The following is a 10569-nucleotide window of genomic DNA, read 5'->3' on the forward strand; positions in this document are numbered from 1 at the left end:
AACTTGATTTTTCAGCATCTAAAAGCATATATGGGTGTGAAAGAGTTGGAGGTTTTATATATTAAGCAGCTCTTAGCTACTGTCTACAAAAAGTGCAATGACATTTTTTGCTAACTTCCGCAATAATGGGACAGCTACATCCTTGAGGATTCTGTATGTGAAAAAAAAGTAGTGGCTGTGAGTTACCCTCTTAGAGGAAGGGATGAGGAGGCAAAAATTACCCTTTTTCTGCTCTTCTATGGTATTTGGAGACTTTCTGGAGCAGAGTGGGAGGCAGTGCTGGAAATCTCCCCACTACTTGATGCAGGAAATATTGCCAGCACCTTGGGCCCATGCACAAACAAGAGCCTAAGAAGAAAAATCAAGCTAAATCTACTGGTTTCTTTGAACTACAGCATGAGTTATCTTTGTTACTGACTTTCAAATTTCTGACAACTTTCAAATTTTATTTTCTTAACCTATTATCTAGAATATCATGTAAACTATATATTCTTCAAATTGCCACAATAGCTAAGCCTCTAGCATTATTTAAATTTGTATACCACACTTCATCCAAAGATCTCAGGGCAGCATAGTGAAAGGTAACACTCAAACCAAATTCAGTGATTTCTGGTCTGAACTCTTGGGGCTTTTACTGGATTTCACACCCATGAACTGGACATTGGGGGGGACGGGGACATCTTGTATTGGCTTGCCTAATTTACTAAAACCTCCTCCTTTTATTCTAGATTTGCTATGCAGGGGGTGCAGTGAATATCTAGCAAGGCAGCACTTTCTCCTCACAAGGAGCTCTCTTTTAGCATGTACACTGAGCCTATCTCAGAAGCAAACACAGAAACTTTTTTGTATCCAATTTACTCATATGCTACTGAATAGTGTGAAGGGTCCAGTTGACTTCTATAAAACTCTTTTCTACATCATATAGTCCTACTTTTTATTATTTTTTATAATGTATTTAGTAAACGAATAGCATTCCAGTGGTAGTATACTGCAAAACCAAACACACAGTAGAGATTATAATTTATTATAGATACAGCTGAAAACATTTGAAAGGTGACTCAAGATGGACGATCTTTGTTTGCTGCATCTATTTTTGTATTTCTTTCTGTATTTATGGAAGACACAAGCTGGACTATTTCAGGGTGACTAAATTTTCCTGTAGATTAAGAGATCACCATTAACATGTTTTTTTCATTCTGCTGTGTATGTACCAAGAATATAGCAGTGAGATAAAAGCACACTTCCTCAACAAGAAATGCTTGTTCTTGTTATGTTGGATAGCCTCTCATGTTTTATACTAAGCTGCTCTTACACTATTATAGTTTTAAAAAGGTAAAGGGACCCCTGACCATTAGGTCCAGTCACAGACGACTCTGGGGTTGCGGCACTCATCTTGCGTTATTGGCCGAGGGAGATGGCGTACAGCTTCCCGGTCATGTGGCCAGCATGACGTAAGCCGCTTCTGGCAAACAAGAGCAGTGCACGGAAACGCCGTTTACCTTCCCGCTGGAGTGGTACCTATTTATCTGCTTGCACTTTGACGTGCTTTCAAACTGCTAGGTTGGCAGGAGCTGGGACCGAGCAACGGGAACTCACCCCGTCGTGGGGATTCGAACCACCAACCTTCTGATCAGCAAGCGCTAGGCTCTGTGGTTTAACCCACAGTACCACCCACACCCCTTATTATAGTTTTAGGAAGGGACATTTCAAAGTATGGAAAATTCCTGATGCTCATGCCCTGTGATTTCCTTAATCCTTGAAGCATCAGGGCATCACCAGGTGGCAGCATGAAGCAGCAGTGTGGTGACATTCTTGCCTGCCTTTCAAAGCAGGATTTTGGGACCATCAATGGTTCATGAAGCTTGGGGGGGTGTCATGTGAAAGTGTTAGGTAGGCTGAGAATTACCAAAACACTGGAGACATGAAGTGGTATGGACAGTTCATGCTCAACAGGACTTGGGCATGTGTTTTTAAACTAGGGGAATATCAAAAGCAGTTAGTGATTCTAATGTGGACCTCCACTCCAAGGGAGTTCCCTGTGTGATAGCGTCCATCACATGGAGGAATTCGACCGTTCCCAGAAGGACTAGGTGTAATTCAACCATAGCTGAAGTATACGTGCTTAACCCACTTGCCCACCATGTGAATAAGCCGGTGAAGCCAATACTAGTCCAAACCATATTATATTGGGGTGCTTTGCATGATTGTGATCTTCAAAACAAGTGGCAAATGAAAGGGTGTTTGAGACCAAGGGCTTAGTATTGTTTTATATTGGATCTCTTCTTCAAAACTTTTCTACCATTATAATTATATACATATAATTAGCTATATATACTAGGAGTGTGCACTGGCCCCTAAAATTTGGCACTGCATCTCTATCTTTTTAAAAATTCCAGTCTGTTACTCAGTTACTCTATGCTCTAAAAAGGACTCTTAACTCCCCGTCTCGAAAACAGGTATAGAGACTTTTCACTGGGGAAGCAAAAGGGATTTTATTTCATTCACTGAACTGCAATTCCCCACACAAAAAACAGAACTCAGAGGTGCTCATCAAAATTAAAGAAAACCTTTATTAGGCCAGATAAAGATCCAAAATTCATAAGTAGAAATTTTTTGAGAGAAGTTAGTAGGAGGGCAACTGGCATGTGTTCTTCCTTGTACATTCTGTTTTTTAAAAACTCAACACCTTCCTTTCTGGTGCTTGTTTATGTCTTCCAATAAGGCCCTGCAATATGAGGCAGTTTAGTTCCCTGCAGAGATCTGAAGAGCTGTGTTTATTTTCCCACTAAAGCAGAGCAATGTAGGATTAAAAAAAACAAAGCTTCTAACTTGTTTCTAAGAATCCTCCACTGCTGTGCTTTAACAGAAATAAAGTAAAATGCGGTGTTTTTCAGTGCTCTACAGGCAACATTTTGGCCGAGAGAAAGAGAGATGCAGGAAAACACAGAGCTGGAATACTAAAAAAACAAGAGTCCCCTTGAGGGGACCCTGATCCAACTTGGGGGAGGGAGCAGTTACTAGCATTGTGCTTCAGTGCAGGGAGGGGGGAACCATCCCAAATCACCCCACTTTGCCTCATTATTCAGCCCCCGATACAGAGTCACTGCACACCCCTAATATATATTAATAGCAAATTCGGGTGCTGACTTCAGGCAACTATGTAGCCAAAACAGTGCTACTAGAAAAAAGAGCACCAAGGTTGAAAAGATTAGCAGGGTGGGGGGTGGGGATGAGGTGGCATGTCTGGCTGTTTGAAACACCATTTTCCATTTACTCTGCAAATGTTTGTTGCAGGTTCCATTATAAAAATAATACGAAGCTACACAATGAGTGTTTACGGAAAAAGGAGGGGTGTGTGTGTCTTACCTGCCGTTGTATCATAGAAGTCTTGAAGTCTTCCAGGTTTTTTCTCCAACTCTTCATACTCCAAGGCTTGAAGTATCATCTCACACTGGTCCAGCTCTTTCACAAATTTTGCTTCTGCAGTTGACTGGTGTTCATATTCCTAATTGGGGTGTGCAAGGTGGTAACCCACTTTACTGAGAAGGAAAAAATCACAGAAACTGCAACTGTATGCCCTGCTGTACAAGGGAAGCAGTTCATTTTTGAGCCCACTGGTCTAACCCATGTAAAGGATTTCTAGCCAAATATTGAGAACCAATACAATACAAGCAGCACCAGTTTCTGCTGAAGAGAGCATCAACCAAACCAATACCTTGCCAACAGGTTTCTCATAAGACCTGAATGATGGAATGCATTCACTGCAAAACACAGGAGTTTCCCACTGGTTAGACATGCTTGTCAAATACTTTCTTTTTCAAACCAGTTCTTGCTTTCTAATATGCCAGTCTCCTGTGGTGATCCATCTGCTTCCACTTTTGAGTTTTAACTGTTAAGTGCACACCAGCTTCTACTTTGAACTCAAATCTATATGGTTACAACCATTTTTTCTAATAACTGACACCCTGGATAGCTCAGTTGGTTAGAGTTTATCCTATGGCAGAAGTCATTGCAATAATACAAAATATGTTAAGTCTCCTCAGGCAAACCTTACTCCAAACCACTCCTAAGTCCAATGCAGCTCGCCATGGCGTTCAGCTGCATAACAGCCCCACTGGATTTTATAAAAAGAGGCAGGCAGCAAACTCAGAAAGCTTATTGTCTCCCTACCAGTAGTTCCCCCTGTAACATATCCATATATAGCTTGGTAGCCTGCTTTACACCAAGAATGCTTCCAAAAAACAGTCATTATATAGGTATATAATTGATGTTTAGTAGAGATAAATATGAAAAAATGAAAATATTTAAGCCATTTTAGATGTTTAAAACTTACTTCCCAGAGTTCATAAATTTCTTTTCTCAGCTCCTCGGACAGCAACCGGGTCAAATGTTTCATAGCTTCCTAGAAAAAAAAACAGAATCCTGCATTTTATTTGGTGTCACTCCATTATTGTTTCCCTGCTTTGGACAGAGATGAGCTGCACTCTCACACACCTTGGCAGTGAAAACCTGAAAGGATTAGCCAGATGGTCTTGGTGAATGGGGAAAGAATATGAGCACGCACACACACACACACCTCCCTCCAAAATGTAGTTCATCCCTCATCATCTTAAGTACTAACGAAAAGATGGAAATTATGCAAGCTATTAAGCAATCATGTGCTTCCCACAACAAAGCAAGTGAGATGTGTTTCGGAGCAATAATCTGGAAATTCAAGCACTATGCAGGATACCCTCTTGTCAGCTTCTTCCTGAGCAACTAAAGGAACATCAAAAGCTTCAGTTCTGTGGAAGAAGCTCCCATGCGAGCACTGCCTTTCCTGGAAACTGATGTAACTTAACACTGGTAGATGCATAAACTACACAATGGAGCCCTCCCTTCCCACATAGATTCAAAGTTTTCTTGGCAATTTGGGATGGGAAGCTGCAGCAGCTCCTACATGATATGGGAAGAGCAGCATCAGATTTAAGCGGTACAGGCGGTTCCCCTGTACAGGGAGCTGAGTCGAGATGGCACAAAATTGAGAAGATCCAATTGAGAAGGGTACCAAATTCTGTCCTCACTCACAGAGCCATATTACCAAATATTTCCAAAGACCGCCCCTGGGAAAGAATCCATAAGGTTGTTGGTTGCTAACTTTTCAGCCCAGGCTGGACACTCTTGTGAAAGCCACATGCCAGTGGTGTGTGGGGCCAAAGCCAAATGTGAATTTTATTTTTGCACAGTGGGCTGGTTTCTACACCCATTCACACACACCCTACGCATCATCCGGGCAAACAATAGCCATGATCAGAATTCAAGGGCACATTGCAGCCAGGCAAAAACACTCAGGTGTTTGGGGGAGAGGGAACGAGGACAGGTAGGGGTGCCCTGGGGAGAAGGCCTGTCAGGGAGGCCTGAAGAACTGCACTGACCCCCTTCCCAGCCTGAAATCCCCCACCCCTACTTTAAAAGCCCAGGAGCAGTGGGAGAGGAGGCAGCTACTATAGGCCTCCTTGTCCATTCTCCAATGCTCATTGCTCACTATAGCAAGCAGGAACACAGTCTTGCCCAGCAGACAGCTTGTTTTCAGCCCGTGTATAATTTATAAAGGGGCAAAGGAAGGAGCAACGGGTGACCTCTGGAGATCATCAAAAAGCACCAATGGATATGAATGACAAGGGTCCACTATGCAAATGACTGAACATAGGAAACGTCTGCCATGTTCACAGAATTGCACTGCCACAGATTGTGTGTGGTGCCCCTTACTTTAAATATTTCACACATAACAAGTTTATATCTCAGAGCCTTTTAGTATTTACTGTCCTTTGACATGTCAGCTACTGGCACAGAATGCAGATCAGTTTTCATGAGAGGTAGGAAGTTTTCAAATAAGTCACTTTCCATCTACTCTTCTCCTGATAGAAAAGACAGCTGAATGTCAGCTGATGACAGAGCCTATATGTTTGAATCTTCCTTTCTAGAAAGAAAGGCACTATGGAATCCCACAAACTAGACTGCTTTTCCTGTAAGAAATCATTTCTTGCAAAATACAGTACAAGATTGTGCCCTCTAGTCACCCTGTATCTGTTCAATTTCATTATTAGAGCCACAGAAACAATTTTGTCCTCAACTGGGTTGACAGAAAACATCAATGAACTTTAAAAAGGTGCAAGTTCAAATAACAGAAATCCCATGGAAGCTTTGTATCATGAGGCTGAACCCTGTGTGTCTTTCCAACTTCATTCTACATAGGAAAAACAAGCCAGCCGCTTTTCAAGAGAACAAACGCCACAAATCAGATGACAGAAATGTCGGCGGTTCGAATCCCCGTGATGGGGTGAGCTCCCGTTGCTCAGTCCCTGCTCCTGCCAACCTAGCAGTTCGAAAGCACGTCAAAGTGCAAGTAGATAAATAGGTACTGCTCCGACGGTAAGGTAAACGGTGTTTCCATGTGCTGCTCTGGTTCACCAGAAGCGGCTTAGTCTTGCTGGCCACATGACCACATATCCATGAAAGTTTACGGCTTAATATTTTTGTTACATCTTTAAGTTTCTGCAAGACTCTTTTGTTTTGAGGATCTTTCAGACTTTACAGACTAATCTTGCTCCTTTCTTTTTTAGAAGTACCATAGACCATCAAGCTACATGTGCCACCATACTGACCTCCTCTCGTCTGTGTTTCTCCTCTTTGGAAACATTGTCAGCAGGAGCAATGTCACCAACTATGCATTCAGCCATATCGTGAACCAGAGCTAACCGGATGCATCTGGGAAGCAGAAAATATTTAAAGACGTGATTATTAAAAGGCAACTACAAAAGATAGTATTGTATAACAATCTCTGCATCCTGTCAACTTATTCTGCAATTCATTTTGGTTAGTGCAATTATATTTATTTCCTTAAATATCTACATTAACCTTAAGTTTGGTTCCAATAAAAATCCAAAATAACAGTAGTGTAATATCCTATTAGGACCAAACATCAATTAAAATGTCACTGTCATACAAAGCTTCCAAATTCCCCCAAACTCTCTTCAAACTAGGTAAAGGTAAAGGGACCCCTGACCATTAGGTCCAGTCGTGACCGACTCTGGGGTTGCGGCGCTCATCTCGCATTATTGGCCGAGGGAGCCAGCGTACAGCTTCCAGGTCATGTGGCCAGCATGACAAAGCCGCTTCTGGCAAACCAGAGCAGCACACGGAAATGCCGTTTACCTTCCCGCTGTAGCAGTACCTATTTATCTACTTGCACTTTGACATGCTTTCGAACTGCTAGGTTGGCAGGAGCTGGGACCAGCAATGGGAGCTTACCCCATCGCAGGGATTTGAACTGCTGACCTTCTGATCACCAAGCACTAGGCTCTGTGGTTTAACCCACAGCGCCACCTGCGTTCAAGCTAGATGTAGCTAAAAATAGAGGAAAAGATGTTTCAGAGCCACAAATCTTTTCATCAGGCTCTGAAACATTTTTCTTGACTTCCTTCATCAGCAACAATAATAAAATGTCTAGCCTGAAGAAGAGTTCTCTGAATCAAAAGCTTGCTCACTACTTTCTGATGTTTTAATAGGTTATGATAAAACGGTATTTGGTGTAAGTAAATATACCAACCTGACAATTTCAGTAGTAAGCCTGGCAAAATAATTGTTATCACCAGTTAAACTCAGATTTAACTTTTGAATTTATTCTATTTTTAAACCTGTCTGGATTTACTTCAGTTATAATATTGCACAACTTTAGATTACATATTAATTTACCCAGCAGAAGTCCTTCAATCATATTGGTGAATGTGAATTCCACATTCCACCAAGAAAGAAACACATACTGGAAAGATGGCAAGGAGAGGGGAGGAATACATCCTTGGGCTTAGACCTGGGTTATAGCTATCCTTTATCTTGGGCAAGGCACTCTCTCAAATTTACACACACACATTTTTGAAAATTATATAATGGCCTAAATTTTCCATTATGTTATTTTAACATTGGCCTGAATTCAGCTGACTTGCCCAGCTAGCAGAAGCCCACATTCAGCACAACACTGAATTCCTCCTATTAATCCAAGATTATCAAATATTGTCAACCCTTTTTGACCCACCTAAATAATAGTTACAGGAGTTGATACAATCAAGCAGTATTAAAACAACACTTCTGTTTTTCTATTCATTGTGTAGTTTGGCAATATACAATACTGATGGTTCAGTGTTGCAAATAAATAAACCTGGATCCAATTAAAAGTAAAATAAGACAGTTGCAACTAACTTGATTCCATCAGGAATGGAACTTCAGTGCAGCTACTTTTCACTAAGCCACAATGTGCAGCCCCCCATATTCATTAAAGATGCCCACTGCTCTCAGTATACATACCTGTCTTTATTAAGTGCTTTATCTTCAGTTACCATAGCCATGATTGCCATCCTGTACATATGGTCTGAAACGCTCTCTGGATTTGCTACATTTCTGTATACCCAGCCCGTCCGTGGGACTCTCTAGGCAAAAAGAGTTTAAGCAATACTGTCAAGGGGGGGGGAGGGCAAACCCTTGCATGTATCTTCTTTTTTATACCCAACTGCCATGTAGAAAGGCAAGCTGCCATATTTAACAGACTGTTAGTCATGCTTACTAATATTGTTAAAAGACAAAAACATCATTCCAAGACAGTGTTCCTATAAGCACCTGTGCCCCAGAAATAAAATATTTACTTCCTAGTTCCCCAGGTGGATAGTTTTGTATACTGGGTGTGAAATGTTGAATTTTGATAGATCCTGCCTGTTTCCTGTTACGACTATCTTACTAAGCTTACTGCAAAGCTGAACTACTAACTGCAGTCTTTAGGTTCTTCAAGGCAACAGAGGCAATTTATTAGGCAATCCACAAACTGCCATTTCTTCTTGCTTCTTTCATAAGCCCTCTCTGCTCTTCGGCCTTTTATTACTTGTAAACTACCTCACTTTCATGGCCGGCCAACTTTTCCTCCAGTGTCCCTTGGCTTTACCACCATCCCCTTTCGTAATAGATTCCTTAGTATTTCTACGATATCCTGTCTCCGGGTCCCTAAACCAGAGTCAGAACATAGAAGTCCTACAGCCAGCTAAGAAGGTGACTAGACACAAACATTGTATGTGCCTTTGTACTAAGCAAGTCTAATCTGAGCAGAAGCACATGTTTATGATTGCAGGCTTATCCTAAAGGTAAAGGTAAAGGGGCCCCTGACCATTAGGTCCAGTCGTGACCGACTCTGGGGTTGCGTGCTCATCTCGCATTATTGGCCGAGGGAGCCGGCATACAGCTTTCAGGTCATGTGGCCAGCATGACAAAGCCGCTTCTGGCGAACCAGAGCAGCACACGGAAACGCCGTTTACCTTCCCGCTGTAGCGGGACCTATTTATCTACTTGCACTTTGATGTGCTTTCGAACTGCTAGGTTGGCAGGAGCAGGGACCGAGGAACGGGAACTCACCCTGTCGCGGGGATTCGAAACACCGAGGTTCTGATTGGCAAGCCCTAGGCTCTGTGGTTTAACCCGCAGCGCCACCCACGTCCCTAGGCTTATCCTACGCAGGTCTAATTGTACATCCCACTGAGCTCAACAGGATTTGTTGCAGGAAAAATCTGCAAACTGCAGTCCTAACCCTGCCTCGGCCCAGTATACCTGAAGGAGCATCTCCACCCCCATCATCCAGCTCTGAGGGCCTTCTGGCGATTCCCTCACTGCAAGAAGTGAAGCTACAGGGAGCCAGGCACATGGCCTTCTCAGCAGTGGCGCCCTCCCTGTGGAACACCCTCCCATCAGATGTCAAGGAAATAAACAACAACCTGACTTTTAGAAGATATCGGAAGGCAGCCCTGTTTAGGGAAGTTTTTAATGTTTGATATTTTACTGTATTTTTAATATTTTGTTGGAAGCAGCCCAGAGTGGTTGGGGAAACCCAGCCTGATGGGCGGGGTATAAATAATGAATTATTATTTCTATTACTATTATTATTATTATCCTTACTCAGAGGTAAGTCCTGCTGCATTCAATGGGGCTCACTCCCAGGTAAGTAGGATTTGCACTGCAGTTTTGTGTAGGAGCACCTTTGGGAGACGATACTGCGAAGATGGGCAAAACTGGTGCATTGACACCCCCCCCACACACACACACCCCAACCCCGCATTTGCTCCCGTCCACTCAGTCGGGGTCTCTGCTCACCTTCAGCTGCCCCACCAGCTTCAGAAACTGCAGCAAGCTTCCCATGGTTCTGGCTACGAGCGCAAGAGCCTGGAGGCGACAGGAGCTGCAGCCTCCCGCCTTCCTGCCCAAGAGTGGGTGGGGAGGAAGTGACGTCACCACAGGCTCGGCTTCCAGGTTCCTGCGCCACTCGGCTGCTCATTGGCCCCGCCCCCGAACGCCAGCCAACCTATGGACACGCACGCGTGAAAGCCTTGGTTGTGGGGAAGTGACGCCTCGTGAGGATGCGCGCGAGGCGTCCTCTGCACCTGTTCTGCCAGCTCGAGGCATTCGGAGGTCTCTTTGGCTTCTTCTCTTTAAGGATACAGGACGTTGTTTTCAAAAGCAGGAGCTTCGCTTCCCCTCGTCCCTCTCGAGGGTGGGAAG

At 43.3% G+C, this 10569-nt stretch overlaps 1 protein-coding gene across 2 annotated transcripts; it reads right to left on the bottom strand.

The window, feature by feature from the left end:
• Positions 1-1008: 1008 nt before the first annotated feature.
• Positions 1009-10283, bottom strand: HDDC2 (HD domain containing 2). 2 transcript variants are annotated; one of them, XM_035109238.2, is made up of 6 exons: positions 10165-10283; positions 8341-8462; positions 6645-6747; positions 4334-4402; positions 3367-3505; positions 1009-1156 (listed from the first exon to the last, which is right to left on the bottom strand). In XM_035109238.2, the coding sequence occupies exons 1-6, from the start codon at positions 10207-10209 to the stop codon at positions 1059-1061; spliced, it is 576 nt and encodes a 191-aa protein (XP_034965129.1). In that variant the 5' UTR covers positions 10210-10283; the 3' UTR covers positions 1009-1058. The 2 variants fall into 2 exon arrangements, with proteins under 2 accessions (XP_034965129.1, XP_088522232.1); XM_088666106.1 differs by lacking the exon at positions 1009-1156 and adding an exon at positions 2545-2725.
• Positions 10284-10569: the final 286 nt, after the last annotated feature.

Source organism: Zootoca vivipara, chromosome 3 (assembly GCF_965207765.1).
Source record: "Zootoca vivipara chromosome 3, rZooViv2.hap1.1, whole genome shotgun sequence".
Classification (NCBI taxonomy): Eukaryota; Metazoa; Chordata; class Lepidosauria; order Squamata; family Lacertidae; genus Zootoca; species Zootoca vivipara.